Genomic DNA, 15,265 nt, shown 5'->3' with positions numbered 1-15,265 from the left:
TTTTTTTCGCTTTGCAAAAAAAAGGACAGCAATATAACGATGAGTAAAACTGCTGTCCAGCAAGACATGAGACTCGAGCAAACGTAGAGAGTTATGTGGGACATCTCCAACAAACAAGACTAAATTCTATACGTTTTTCGAGACTGATGGCTTGTTCTATAGCTGCCAGAGCTCAGGTGTTAGTCGAATTGGGAGGTTTTCAGCCAAAAGGTTTTAGCTACTACATCATCAATTTCATATGATTCTGACTAAAGATTAGCATCTGCCATGCACCATCTTGTCCGCATTAAATATTGATAGATCGCTGTCAAAGCATGCTGTTAGTTATTTTCTCAGCTGCTTTCTTGGTGTATGTAGAAACGCTCAGACAGATAGGTTTGAATAACTTACCTGGATCAACCTGTAGTAGTTTTTTTTTTAATTTCCAACAGGCTAGCAAAGCCCCGAATCCAACAAAGGTTCCGCACCTGGTGGTAGGTCCGGGACCAGGATCATGTCCACCCATCACTACCACGCAAGCTACCGTCGTTCGAATTGTTTACAAACATTGCGCATTGCGTTCGGCATCGTAAAAATTAATACCAACGGCACAAAATATCATGCATTTTCAGTTGAAATTGGGTTATTAAAAAAAATGCACGGGCAAAACCAACAATGGTTTGGTTAATAATATAGCTCACATTTCACCTTTGCGCATCCTAAATGCAGCAACACTGATGGTCACATTAAAACGTCAGGGGTGCTCAAAGCTGTCATCATCGCATATTGTCACTTGTTTTTAGGTGCAACTTTTTTCTCTCCAATTGTTCATAATACTAAAACAATATAAGAAATCAACCTTTAAAACGATACTCAACCGTAAACTTCCCGCTTTGGCGTGCACATTCCGTGAAATCGCTCGATTTCGTGCGTTTGTGTTTTCACTGCGATGACAGCTCCCTAGCGGCGAAGGAATGCACAAGTGACAGCCACAACAGCGAGCTGTCATCCGTCAGTCCCATCCAAACGTTCCATCACAGCAGCAGCAGCAGCAGCAGTAGCAGCAGGAGCAGAAGCAGCGGTCCGTTTCCTATTTTGTTGGGCTTTATTTTTGCGTTCTGCAAGGTAAACTCTTTTCCACAGCGTGACCCTTGATTGTCGGCGAAACAATATTCGCCATTTTGTGCGTGTGGTGGCAGTGATGGTGGCATATTTCCCGTGTGCCTGTGTGTGATGTGTATGCTGGCTGTTAAGTGAATCGTGCGAGGCGCACGCCAGCAGCAGCGGACATCGGTCTGCCTGGTGCTTTCCGTACAACAACAATCAATCCCGGTCCAATCAGCCAACCCAAACAGAACAACCTCGGCCAGAGGCGAACCCCCCCACCCCCGGGTCCCACGCGTGCTCAATCAAGTGCCGTTCAAACTTTCGTACAATCAGCACCTCAAGCGCCCCACCAACAACAACAACAACGAAGACAAACAAAAACGCAGAAAATCTCTCCCGGCAGAAGAAAATAAAGTAAAACAACAAAACGATGGATCCCACCGATGAGGAGGCTTCGGCTAACCAGCTGTCGTCCGACGATATCGAGCAAAACTTCCTGACGCAGTTTAGCTGTAAGTGGCTGCATTCGCCCTTTGTTTACCTTTCCAGCGTTACAGCGCGGGAAGACGGGGAGAGAAAGAGAGAGACGGGAGGGGTTACCCGCAGTTGCGCTAATCTTAAACCTCTTTGTTTCCGCACAGCGATGGTGACAACGGACAAGGAGGAGCTGATCCACCAGTTTCAGTCGATCGGCGAGAACGTTAATTACTCCACGGCGACCTTCTTCCTCGATATGACCAACTGGTAAGCGTTGCCTGGGTGCTTGCTTGCAGGGCAGTGCTGCAAAATGCAACTAAAAAAAAAAAATCTGACTGAAACAAAATTCATGTCAGCATCACATACTCGATTGTAACAATCAGACATACTCGATTGTAACAATCAGAGATGATACTCAAAACGATTGGTGTGACTAATGCATGTTTCGTGACATTTTTGCAACCAACGCCACTATGTCATGACTTTTTTTTACTGTGATCAGTTCTGCAAAATGTCACTGACATAGTCATGTCAAATTCCGACTGAAGCAACATAATGTCAGCGTTACGAGCTCTGTTGTGATGATCAGAGCTGAGACTCAAACAGTTGGTGTGACCATCACATGCTTGGCGACATTTTGTGCAATCAACTCTTGGTCAGTCACTTTGTTTGCGTGTCATGATGATCACCGACAGAAAATGTCATGACCAAGTGAGTGACCAAGAGTTGTTCATTGTTCATACCAAGTGAGTGCCATATGTTCATTGTTTTCGATTGGTGAACATCTCGTGATGCTCATGACATTTTGCAGCACTGCTTGTGGGGCAGGTTCGCCAATGACTTTCATTTTTCTTCTCATCACACACACACACACACACACACACTCGTATAAAACAACCCCTCCCTTGCCCCTCTCGCCCACCGACATGCAGGAATCTGCAGGCCGCGGTAGGATGTTACTTTGATTTTATGGCCCAAAATCGGCAACCGTCGATGAAGCTGCTCAACGACATCACAGTAGGCAAGGGCGAGAAGATCACACCAAACACAGCGTAAGTATTTATACCATCCCTCCCCAGATCCACCAGACCTTTAATGGTTTCCCCCTCTATCTTGTCCCCCCCTTAAACCGACAGTATCAAGCTGACCTGGCTGCTGCAGAACAATGGTGAGGTGGCGTGGCCAAGCGGCACGTACGTGAGCCTGCGCCAGATCCCCAACCTGCGGGAGCAAAACATTCCGCTGTCGTACGAGGACCTGAAGTACTACGTGCCTGCCGTGCTGCCGAACGATACGGTGACCGTGTCGGTGCAGCTGGTCAGCCCGTCCACGGTCGGGCTGTTCGAAACCGTCTGGTCGATCTACACCCCGAGCGGCATCAGCTTCGGAGGTAAATTTGCGTGCCGTTAGCAGTAGCTTCTCTTCCTGTATCTCTCTATGACCATCATGCGCTGAGTAGTCCTCTGGTTAAGGTTATTGAGAGGAAATAAGGTCGCAATAAGGGATCGTTGCATGAAAGTATTACGATATTTAGATTTTATATTAACATATGTTGTTGCTTAACCTTAAATACGGGCGCTTTTACGTAGCGTCAACATTCGATGCTTTTGTTACACAATTAGGGCATCAAATTTTGTCTCCGTAAAGGACAGGAATGACCAAACTTTTCGAGCAGTGAGCCACTTTTGTTTCAAAATCGTCTTGGCGGGCGATAGGGGAATTACTTTCGACATTTTATGATGAACTTTGAACACAACATTTATTAGTATAGTGGCACCCCTCATCATAACGAGCTAAATCCGTTCCGGTGACTCACTCGTTATGCTTGAGTTACAGCTCCAGTGAAATTAATCGTGAAATTTGGTCATTTTTTTGCTATATTTCATTAAATGTTCATCAGACTATGGCATATCGTACATCAAAAGAAAGGAAATATAATTCCCCAACTATTTAGACTATTAAATATATTGAAATAATGAATTAAATGCATTAAATGCAAACATGAAAAAATAATGCTCAGTGGGGAATAATAAAGAAATGCATTTAATTCATTATTTCAATGTGTTTTACGGTTCAATTAGTTGCGGCTTTAAACGTCCTTTCTTTTGGGGTGCGATGAGCCATATTCTGATGAATATTTAATTAAATATATTTAAAAAAAAATCCAAAATTTCACGTTCCTTTTGACGCATGGTCTAAATCGACCTTTATGCGGTAGGCTCTATTCCATATGTCGTTATTGAAAAAGTGTTAAATTGTTTTAGTTTTTTTTTTAATGTTTCCCAAAAACATCGTTTTAGAACGATCTATTCTGGTTTGTGTCTGAAAGAAGGTTTTGTTGTTCTGTCTGCCTTCTGGACTTTTTTTTTCAGAAACAAGCCAGTTGTTCATCCTAATTGTACATTTTTGTACATGTAGTCACACATATGTAGTCATATAAAGTTGACTAAAAATGACAGCAGTTGGTAGGGGAAACATTCGCTTTTATTAGCAAATAGATCCAGAAATAGCGCGATAGACACACTCGTCCACATATACGCCACACACTTGTGCCGAAGTCAATTATACGTCACTTTTCCTCCTGGCAACGATTTTTCGTATCGAAACTCTCATTTGTCTGAGCTATAATCAACTTTCCATACGCTTACGATACGCCGCTTTCCTTCAAAGAATTATCGAATCAGTATCAAAAGAGAGTCTGAGCCAAATCTTGATTTTGGCAGCAGGTTTTAATCACTTTATTCCCAACTCGCTGGCAAAATGCTGCGAAAATGTTTGAAATAGTTAATCGTTAGCTTCTACGGTCACTAGTTTAACGAAGTATTCTTGATTTTATGATACTTGATCGCAGATGCTATTTGCCACTCATTGATTGCTGTCTTACTATTGCACTTAATATTATTATGTGATTATTTTTAACTTTTAAGTGATATCGCTATACCCCCTGCGTAACCAATTATTCAAAATGATTGTGAGCAAATGGTTCGTTATCATTAAAGAATCATTTTCAATATTGAATCTACCTTATTGTTGACATTTGGTCAACATAGCAAATTTAAAAAATTGTTTCAAAGCCTTCATCCTTGATAAAGGCCTAAAAATCATAATATTCCTTCCCACCTAATAACGAAAGCTTCCATAACGTCAAATATTGTACTTTTCGCATTCACAAACCCGTTTCGTACTCCTTTGTAATTTATGAGCGCCTATCGACGGGGACGCAATCAATCGCTGGTACAGTTCTGTTGGCTTAGCACTGTAAGAATGCTGGTACTGCTTAATTTGACCGAATACGCTTAAACCGCTTTCTGAGAAGACGATATTTTAATTTGCTTTGTGGTAGAAAATCGGAAAAGCCTGCGCTAGAATGTTTTTAATCGATTGACTCTTCCTTCCAGAAAACATCATTTCGCGGATCGAGGTAAGCGCGGATGGCACGATGGCGGTCACGCAACAGTTTTCCCATCTGCAAACTAGCTCGACCGCCGAGCTGAATCCGCAGCAGAACGCCCCGGAGTCGCAGGTACGTGTCTATATGGCCGCCGCACCGTACCGCGAGCTGTATGTATTGTTTTTTTTTGTTTGTTTTCCCTGCATTCCTTCCAGCCGAACCAGCTGGACGATAGCGAAATGTGGGGATAGCCAAGCGACAACAGCGTTCGGACTACCGCGCCAGCCACCTCTGTACAGCACACTGTAGTGTAATGACTTGTTTCCGGCCCTTGTGTCTGCGTTGCCGTTCCTACCCTCAGTTGCTGGCTGCCGCATACTACACTCTCCACTAATCGAGTTCGTTAGTTTATTTAAATTATTGAATTGCCACTTTTCTGACTAAACAGATCATACCAAAACATTGCGATGCGTATTCAATTCGGAGCTTGCTTGGCGGAGCTGATCGATCCCCCTTTTGATCAAGGCTTGATTTTGCATGATTTTCCTTCCCGCGGCCCGTGCTGCTGTTGCTTGGTTGGTGCGGAGTGGCGGGTGGAGCAGTGGGGAATGGCAAAAATACATGTTTTTAATGAAAAATATTATTGTAGAGGAACGCTGCTAATGCTTGAGGCATATAATATTCCTTTCTTTGGTGTGCTATGCTCTATATTTCAATGGACGTTCTTTAAAACGTCATAAAAAAAAACAAATTGTCACGTTCACTCCCAATCACTAAACCGATCGTTTATTTAGCCTCATTTATTTAACGTAGATCGGAAAACGCTAAAAAGGTAGAGGCGTTTCATTGTAGTAAACTTTACCAACAAAGACATTTTAAAAAGAATTATTTATTTACATCTAACATCTCTTTGTGCAATGCACGCTGTGAAAACGCATTGGCAACGCTTACCGCTTTTGAAAGCATTACAATCTTTCACGACCCTTCTGCTCTCCACCCCACCCCGAAAGCCCTTCAGCTGCACAGGACAGGGCGCGCGTTCGACAATAAGTTTTCGGAAAGTTGAGCGAAACAAGCCTTGATCCCCTATGCGCTTTGGCTGTGTGCTACGGAGCTCGACCGGAGCATCGCTGATTTATACTAAAGATTTGCTCAAACGAAAGCATCACAACTGCAACAAAAAAAAACGGCAAAACCTTACACAAATAGGGGCTCAGCAGAGGGAAACCGTTGTAGCAACCAAAGGATTATTAGAGAACCGTTTGAATCGAAAGGGCTGCGCGCACGGCTAGTGCGGTGGATGGAGAAAGGATAAGAATTTAATCGTTAAGAACCCTTTTGCTCCCCTCCGCTATCGTCTAAAAAAAAACGAAACAAAGCAACCCAAACCTCGTCCCACAAAACGTCTGAAACTCAAGATCGAAACTCGCGCGACCGCCTGGAAAGCAGCCGGAAGACTTAATTTATTTGCTTGCTGTGTGGCAAAGCGACGAGAATCTAAATTTAATTTATCTGATTAGAATTGTTAAACTCTCACAACTGACAGGCACGGCAACGGGGTGGGAAAAGCGAAGCACGAGAGCGTTTGTAAACCAACTCCTCTCGCGACTCCATCCATGCGCAACATCTATGCCGGGGTTGTAGGCGAAGCAAAAGGGAATTGTTATTGCAGCTCCCCATTGCTACCTTGTACAGAAACACCACTTGCGCGTGATTGTTCTTTTTTTGTTCGCTCATTAATGTTGTCGTTTTTCGTGCGATTTAATAATAAGTAAGTAATTTTGCGTAATTTTGCGTAATTTTGCATGCAAAGTTAACCCATTACTGCCCGGGCGTTGCTCAAATGAGCTGAAACTGTATATTACACCTTAGGTTTGTGCCAACATGCGGGGCGGAGAGACAGATTTGTTGTTGTTGTTTGCGAAAAGATCTGTTTAGAGGCTACCTGAAACGCCGGGCAGCTAGCAGCTATCAAAAGCCGGAAATCATTTGAAAATCGAACTTAAAATCGGGTTTGCTCATCATCAAATGGAATTCAGAAATGATTTTAATAATTCATCACCACTATCGGCTTAAGAATCGTTGTGTGTGGAGGCTGGACGAGGTACTGCGAAGGGTGCATATTAGTCAGAATCGGTTCCGGATTTGCATTCGGGTTCAGATTCGCAATCGGGTCCGGATTCGCAATCGGGTCCGGAATCGAAATCGGCTCCGGAATCGGCTTCGAAATCGGAAACGGCTCCGGAATCGGAATTGGTTCCGAAATCGGAAACGGCACCGGAATAGGAATTGGATCCGGAATAGGAATCGGCTCCGGAATCAGAATCGGCTCCGGAATCGGAATCGGATCTGCTTTTGGAATCGGAATCGGTTCTGGAATCGGAATCGGCTCCGGGATCAGAATCGGCTCTGGAATCGGAATTGGCTCCGGAATCAGAATCGGTTTCGGAATCGAAATCCAACTGGGCTCCGAGATCAGAATTGGCTTAGAAATCGGAGTCAGTTTCGGCATCTTCACAAGAATAGACTTTGGATGCAATGATGCTACATATTGATAGCCGCAAAGAATCTAAATTTACTTGTACACGATAGCCTTTCTCATGGAGATTCCAGGACTGATATCGCTTCTGAAACTTCTTATTTCAATTCAAAAACTGATTCGCATCCCGGAGCTAATTCCAATTCTGGAGTCAATTCTGATTCCGTTTCCGGATCCAATTTCGACAACGGAATTGGCTCCGGGTCAAACTTCGGAATCGGAATCGATTCAAGCATCGGTGCCGAGCTCCCACCAGTAGTGCAAATCCAGACATATTCAACATGCTCCGCTGATTTTTGTTTGGATTCGTGCTCATCAAATGATTTATTTCGCCAGATTTAACTTCCGATGATTTTGGTGACACACCATTTTCAAACGAAGAAGGATTCAAAAACTTAAAAAAAAAATTACTACTCCTTGTGCTTGATATCTCCTTTTTACACTTGGCTAGTAACGTTTTGTCCCAATTTTGAGGAATATAATCAATCCTTCAAGATGGAAGAAACGGCGTAATTCAAACACAACAAAACCCAAAAAGAAAAATAGAAAAGACAGATGATACTGGCACAAAAGAGCACTATATTAAATTATAGTGTTATATCATTTACAATGCGCGTTCAGCTGGTGGAAAATAGCTCTCCAAAAACGGACTGTTTACGCTAGGCAGTAATGGGTTAAAAGCAAGCGCAACAGTGCGCACAGCGCACGCGTGATCTCACACAGCTTCTTTAACAAAGTCTGATCCACACATCTACCACCCGCCGGACAGGGCAGGTCAGGTGCGGCACAGTGCGGCACACACACACAGCCTGTGCTTGTGGTTTTGCTGCTTGACCATAGCAGCTCGTTTTGGCATCTGAAGTCGATTAAGCCAGGGCGGCAGGGTTTCAGGGCTGTCCTGCTGGGTGTATATGCGAGTGTGTGTGTGTGTGTGTGCGTCCGTCAATTCTTGCTGATGCATGAAAAGCTTGCAGCGTTCTGCAGGCGAGCCACTTTTTAAGCAAGCACTGACACACCGAAGAAGAGTGGCTTGTAATATCATCAAAATCGCTAACCCATTGTATAAATAAATGATAAAATTGAAAAAAAAAAACATTTTGGTGCAAAGACAGAGAGAGAGAAAGAGTGAGATAGACAGAGAGAGAAAGAGTGAGATAGAGAGAGAGAGGAGAGAACGAGCGTAGTGCTAAGTAGCGTTAGCAGTAAGTGATGAAGTGTTAACAGAATTTTGATACTATGATTAGTGGGATTTTTTTTCTCTCCTTTTTGTTCATTTTTCTTTGTTTATTTGTTTGCTTGTTTGCCGCGGGGGGAAAAGGAGGGGGGACGGGCGTGAGAACCGGTGCCATACGCACGATTACGAGTTAGGGAGTTATTCATATTGCGAGCGATTTTTACGCCACATACCCTTTGTGCAGTTGATTTGTACTTGTTTTTTTTTTTCATTTTGTCTTGTCCAAAGTTAAGTAACTTTTTTTGCCCTCTAGTGGGGGTGATGATAGATATAAGAGAAAGAAGAGGAAGCAGAATAAAACAAAACTAGAAACAGCTGTTTCACACCTTGTAGTTGTATAAGTTTCATTTCAACACCAAAAAAAAGAAGGAGACGACTGAAAAGTGTTACGGTAAGAAAGCTTATTGAATGTCCCATATGGATTCACATCTGCTAAAAACGAATTTTCATATTGGAATATTTCAGGCAATCTACAATGGGACAAATTGGATGCACTCGTCGGTTGGGGTTTTTTGGCGCCTGAGACTGAGCCTTAACATTCTACACAAAATGGCTGGATGGAAACGATGAGCCCACGGAAACAGCTGTGACACACAAAAAGACAGACAAGTTGCACAGCATAAAATAATTTATTACTCAAACCAGGTCACCTAGGGGTGCGCAGCGAAAGCACAGCACAGAAGAAACAAAACAAAAAAAAACAGCTAAACACCTAATTACAACAGCGTGTCACCAATTGGGGAGGACGAGGAGGGAGATGAATGGGGAAGTGTCCATCACATCAGGCCGCGGGTGCACACGTAGCGGTCCGAGCACGCCCGCTTCTGCTCGTCGTACTGCGTGGTGCCCGGGCACTGGAAGATAAACTCGACCAGCTCGCCGGACGGCAGCTGGACGCAGAACTGGTACGAGCGGCAGTCGACCCCGGTCGGGAACTTGCCGGCCGTCCGGCACGCACCCTCCAGCCCGAGCGTGGTCGTCGTAGGCGCAGGGGTCGTAGTGGTGGTGGTGGTTGTCGTCGTCGTCGTCGTCGTCGTCGCCGCCGCCGTCGTGGTCGTCTCCGGACCGGCAGTGGTAGCGCCGCCGCCCACCCCACACCGGTAACCCTCCTCCTTGACGCAGCGGCTCGCGTCCGTGGCAAAAATGGCGCCAGTGGGGCAGCTCAGCTCCACACTGATCAGATTCGTGTTGCCGTCGGCCAGGCTGTACAGGCAGAGGTAGTAGGACTTGCAGTAGAGCGAGTCGGGGTTCGGGAAGCGGCCCACGTCCGGACACTGGAACGGGGTGGGCGTCGGTGGTGGCGGCGGCGGTACGGTCGTGGTCGTCGTGGCCGGTGGCGCGACGCTGGTCGTCTCCTGGCCGCACGTGTGCAGGGCCGCCGTCACGCACATGGCGCGGGTCGGCGAAAAGATGGTGGTCGGCGGGCAGGTGAACTGGAGCGGCGTCAGCGTGCCGAGGCTGTTGCGCACGCACAGCACGTACGATTCGCAGCCGGTAGCGTCCGGGCTCGGAAAGCGGCCCTCGTTCGGGCACTGGAACGCGCCGGACGTGGTGGTGGTGGTGGTGGGCAATGTGTTCGTTGCGCCGTCGGTAGCGTCGGATCGGTCGGTCGTATCCGTCCCGTCCACACTGTCGGTGGTCGTGGCGGTGGCGGCATCAGTCGTCGTTGAGGACGGTTCCAGACCCGGCGTCGTAGTCAGCGGGAGGTCCGTCCGTGGCTCAGGCGTTGCTGTTGTGGTCGGTACCGGCACGGACGGTGTAGTTGTCGTGACTGCACCCGGCGTGGTCAACGGGATGGCAGTCGTTGGCGCGGCAGTTGGTGCAGGAGTTGTCGGAGATGGGCCTTCACCGGGCGTTGTTTGTGGCAAGTTGGTGGTTGAGGCAGTTCCAGTGCCTGGTGTCGTCAGCGGGATGTTCGTTGTGGCCTCAGGAGTTGTTGAAGTCGAGCTTGGGCCTGGCGTTGTTAGCGGAATGTTTGTTGTTGGCTCAGGTGTTAACTCAACAGTTGAGGATGACGCCGTACCTGACAATGTAAATGGTGTATTAGGAATTGATTGGGAAGTTGTTCCAACAGTTGCTGGAAAACCTAGGCACTAGTGGTGAAAGCTCCGAATCGGACCTACCCGATTCAGATTCCGTGTTCGGAACCAATTCCGGAGCCGATTCCGATGCTGGAATCGATTCCGAGTCCGGAGTCGGCTTCGGAATCGGAACCGATCTTGGAATCGCAATTTGCTCCAGTAACGGAATCAGGATTGACACCAGAAATGAAACTAGCTCCGGAATGAGAATAAGTTCTTGAATTGAAATAAGAAGTTTCAGAAGCGAAATCCGTCCGGGAATCTCCATGCGAATGGATCGTCTGCAAGTAAATTTTGATTCTTTGCGGCTATCAATACATAGCAATACATTGGTCCCAAACGTCTATTCTTATGGAGATGCCAAAACTGACACCGATTTCAAAGCCGATTCTGATTTTGCAGCCAATTCCAATGCCGGTGCCGATTCCGGAGCCAACTTCACGACGAAAACTTCATTTTTTCCATCACTACTAAACACATACCTGGTGTAGTAAGGGGAATGTTTGTTGTAAGTTCGGGCGTCACTTCAGAAGTTGCAGAGCCTGGCGTCGTCAGCGGGATGATCGTTGATGGCTCAGGCGTTGGCTTAGGAGTTGTAGAGCCTGGCGTAGTCAGCGGGATATTCGTTGATGGTTCGGGCGTTGGCTCAGGAGTTGCAGAACCTGGTGTCGTCAGCGGGATGATCGTTGATGGCTCAGGCGTTGGCTTAGGAGTTGCAGAACCTGGCGTCGTCAGCGGGATGATCGTTGATGGCTCAGGCGTTGGCTTAGGAGTTGCAGAACCTGGCGTCGTCAGCGGGATGATCGTTGATGGCTCAGGCGTTGGCTCAGGAGTTGCAGAACCTGGTGTCGTCAGCGGAATAATTGTTGATAGCTCAGGCGTTGGCTCAGGAGTTGCAGAACCTGGCGTCGTCAGCGGGATATTCGTTGAAAGTTCGGGCGTTGGCTCAGGAGTTGCAGAACCTGGCGTCGTCAGCGGGATATTCGTTGATGGCTCAGGCGTTGATTGCGACGTCGTTGAAGTCGTCGTCGGGACTGTCGGTGACGGCGTCACCAGATTCGGGCAGCTGTACTGGTCGGAGGAAACGCAACTGCCCTCAGCCGGAGAGAACACCATGGAAGAGGCGCACCGCGCCAGCTGCGCCACCAGGCTGCTGCCAGAGTACAGGCAGAGGTAGTACGTCTGGCAGTCGGGCGACTGTTCGTTCGCGTACCGGCCCTCGCCGGGACACACGAACGGTCCGGGCGTGACGGGTGTGCTCGGCGGCGGCGCCGCCGTCGATGCCTGCGGGCACACATTGGGCGGCGACGAAACGCACGACATCTTTTCCGGCGAAAAGATGGTCGTCCCCGGGCAGGTCACCCGGGCCGGTATCAGCGAACCGTCCGTGTTCTTCGTGCACAGAAAGTACGCCTTGCAGTCGGGCGCGTCCAGATCGGGAAACCTACCGCTGGACGTACACTGGAAGCCGACGTCACGCGGGCCGGCAAACGCAATGCCGCTACACCCGACCGTCGCCGCGTCCACGCACTGGCGCGCTTCGCGCGAGTACACGCGTCCGACGGAACATTGCGCAGCGACCGGAACTGGCACGCTGTCCGTTGGCCGCAGCTCACAGCGATAGTAGGCGCCACTGCACCGGTCCGTCTCGTCGGCCGGAAGCGAGCCGACCGTTTCGCACCGCACTGCTGCACCACTCACTGCCGCCAGCTCCTGCGTGTGGGCTAGCAGCGGCGCCACCACCAGCAAAATTGTCCCAATCACTGTCGGCATCAGCGAATGACGCATCGTTCTATCTATTTTTTTTATTTGTTCTTTCCGCCCTCTCTCACTTGGCACACACACACGCTAGCTCACTTCAAAATCGAAAACCGCCTTCCTGCCGCGGAACCTGTGCGTATCGGTTGTCTGTTCGCGCTGCACTGAATTCCGTCGTACATATCGGATGTAGTTTTTATAGGGATAACATCAGCACCTGTTTATCACGCGCCCCCGGGCCGCACAGCGCAGCGTTGCCATAAAACCTGGCCGGCGAGAAATTCGAGAAACCGGCGAGGTGAATGAAGTCAGCCACCCTTCTCCGAGCGCCCTCCGCTAGCTGACTCTCAAATTATCCGGGCCGTTCCGCTGCGCCTGATAAACACCCGGCAATAAAAGGCCCCGCAAGTGCGAAATTAGCAACAACGATAACCGGGCTCCACCTTCGCCTTCTGTTTGTGCCGGACAGGGCACACGGTGCAACAAACACGACCCTTTCGGTGGGGGGGGAGTATAGTGCCCATTGCCCAGGAAACAAACTAATCTTTTTTTCCCCGGAATTCTGTCTGTGCCGTGTTTGGGGTGGTGGGTTGTCTCTCTAGCGTGCGGAAACGATGAGCCATCGTTTCGTGGGGGCCTTAGCTCACCCCTTTGCAAGCAAGCAGGCGGCGTATGGCATTTGTGGGGCGCAGGGATTATCAGGATGAGCAGCGGTACAACAGTCGCATGCTGTACTAACACGGCACCCCGAACTACGCAGCTCTTCGGACACGCGCACCTAAGGATCGACCGGAGAAGGAGATACTTTCTTCACAGCACCATTTCCGCGATGTTCCAGGCTGGCAATCCTATTGGATCCAACTCCACAGTATTAGATGTTACAGATGTGGCCTAATTCGGTGGCAGATGTTTCGTTAGCTCCATATGCAATGCCCTTTCAGGAGGTAACGATTATGCTTTATTTTTAACATCCGGTTGAGGGCCGATAGGATCTAAGGACTAAGATGTTCTTGACACGTTTTTTTCAACTTCAAGCATAGCAAGATGCTGAGCTTTGATCTCTTATTGTCTGTCAAGAAAAGTTATTGATGACAAACACAGAAATTACTTTTGAAGAGCCTGAAGATATATACAAGTTCTTATAGCCAGACAAGCTTTGATGAGGTCCAAGATGTTGAAACGTTTCTTACTCATTAGGCAGAGCGGGATAATGAACCTCGGGAATTCTGAAGACAAAGCAAAGTTCATGGAAACAAGCATGCTCTTCAAGGGCCTGAAGATACATACAAGTTCTTACAGTCAGGCATAGCAAACTTTGATGAGGCCCAAGATGTTGAAACGTTCCTTACACATTAGGCAGAGCAAGGTGATGATCATCGGGAATTCTGAAGACAAAGCAAAGTTCATGGAAACAAGCATAGCAAGTACTCTTGATGGGCCTGACACAAAAGTTCTTAAAAGCCAGGCATAGCAAGATGCTGAGCTTTGATGTCTAATTGTCCATCAAGACAAATTATTGATAACAGACATATAAATTGCTCTTGCAGGGCCTGAAGATACATACAAGTTCTTATAGTCGGGCATAGCAAGCTTTGGTTAGGCCCTAGATGTTAAAACGTTTCTTACTCATTAGTCAGAGCATGATGATGAGCCTCGGGAATTCTGTAGGTATAGTAAAGTTCCTGGAAACAAGCATGCTCTTGGAGAGGGAGATGCATACAAATTGTTAAAGTCCGGCATAGCAAGCGTTGATGAGGCCCAAGATGTTGAAACGTTCTTACTCGTGGAAATGGTATAATAAGAAGATGAACCATTCAAATTCTGAAGACATAGCAAAGTTCCTGGAAACAAGCATGTTCCGAAAGCCAGGCATAGCAAGATGATGAGATTTGATCTCTTATTGTTAATCAAGAAAAGTTATTGATGACAGACATCTAAATTGCTCTTGAAGGGCATGAAGATACATACAAATTCTTATAGTCAGGCATAGAAAGCTTTGATGACGCCCAAGATGTTGAAATGTATTTTACTGATTAGGCAGAGCAATATGAAGAACCTCGGGAATTATGAAGAACCACCAAACGGTATTGAAAACCAACCAGGCAAGTACGCTTGATGAGCCTGGGAATAGCAAGTACTCTTCCATGGGTCTGAAGACACATACACAACGCGAAGATACTAATATCTACACAGAGTTGCGAATATCACCCTGAAGACTTCCAACGACAGTAATGGCTCACAGCTCTACGCAAGAGTTTGTGCAAAATGTGCGCAATGTGTTCCAGCAGTCTGCTATTTTGTGTTCATTTGCAAGCGCACAGCGCACAAAAACGTAATAAATGATACCAAACGGCACCGGCGTGAGCGTGACGAAATAAACCAGGTAGTAGGTGCACAATTTTTGGGGCGTTCACAGCGGTACCAAGCGGAAAGAGAGAGAGAGAGAGAGCTTATGTGTGTGTTTGTGTGTGAGTTTGCCACTAACGGCTAATGAGCAACTTATCACCCGCGTATTGGCAGGTACGGCAGAGATACAGAACAAATAAGATTGTCTGTTTTTATCGTCCGCGACGATAACCGACCGGGAAACTAATAAACTTAAGACTGTGCCGTCCTCTCACCCCCCCCCCCCCCTCCCCGCCCCCAACTGAGTTGCGCGGCAAACGAGCGTCAAAAGGTGACGCTCGGCCTTCTCGGCA

At 47.3% G+C, this 15,265-nt stretch overlaps 2 protein-coding genes across 19 annotated transcripts; one reads left to right on the top strand and one right to left on the bottom strand.

The window, feature by feature from the left end:
* The first annotated feature begins 883 nt into the window (after window positions 1-883).
* On the top strand, window positions 884-9,059 carry LOC120957726 (protein ILRUN). The gene is made up of 6 exons (XM_040380072.2): window positions 884-1,598; window positions 1,728-1,830; window positions 2,496-2,615; window positions 2,700-2,953; window positions 4,962-5,086; window positions 5,170-9,059. The coding sequence occupies exons 1-6, from the start codon at window positions 1,517-1,519 to the stop codon at window positions 5,203-5,205; spliced, it is 720 nt and encodes a 239-aa protein (XP_040236006.1). The 5' UTR covers window positions 884-1,516; the 3' UTR covers window positions 5,206-9,059.
* Window positions 9,060-9,337: 278 nt separating this feature from the next.
* LOC120957701 (mucin-2-like) lies at window positions 9,338-15,181 on the bottom strand. Of its 18 annotated transcripts, none has more exons than XM_049610295.1 (4): window positions 11,771-15,181; window positions 11,591-11,650; window positions 11,291-11,470; window positions 9,338-10,750 (listed from the first exon to the last, which is right to left on the bottom strand). In XM_049610295.1, the coding sequence occupies exons 1-4, from the start codon at window positions 12,594-12,596 to the stop codon at window positions 9,504-9,506; spliced, it is 2,313 nt and encodes a 770-aa protein (XP_049466252.1). In that variant the 5' UTR covers window positions 12,597-15,181; the 3' UTR covers window positions 9,338-9,503. The 18 variants fall into 18 exon arrangements, with proteins under 18 accessions (XP_049466252.1, XP_049466233.1, XP_049466239.1 ...); XM_049610276.1 differs by lacking the exon at window positions 11,591-11,650 and adding an exon at window positions 11,531-11,590 and having other exon boundaries at window positions 11,291-11,410; window positions 11,651-15,180; XM_049610282.1 differs by having other exon boundaries at window positions 11,711-15,180.
* Between the last annotated feature and the right edge of the window lie 84 nt (window positions 15,182-15,265).

This window comes from Anopheles coluzzii, chromosome X (assembly GCF_943734685.1).
Source record: "Anopheles coluzzii chromosome X, AcolN3, whole genome shotgun sequence".
NCBI lineage: Eukaryota > Metazoa > Arthropoda > Insecta > Diptera > Culicidae > Anopheles > Anopheles coluzzii.
This window is presented reverse-complemented; position numbering and strand designations above follow the sequence as displayed.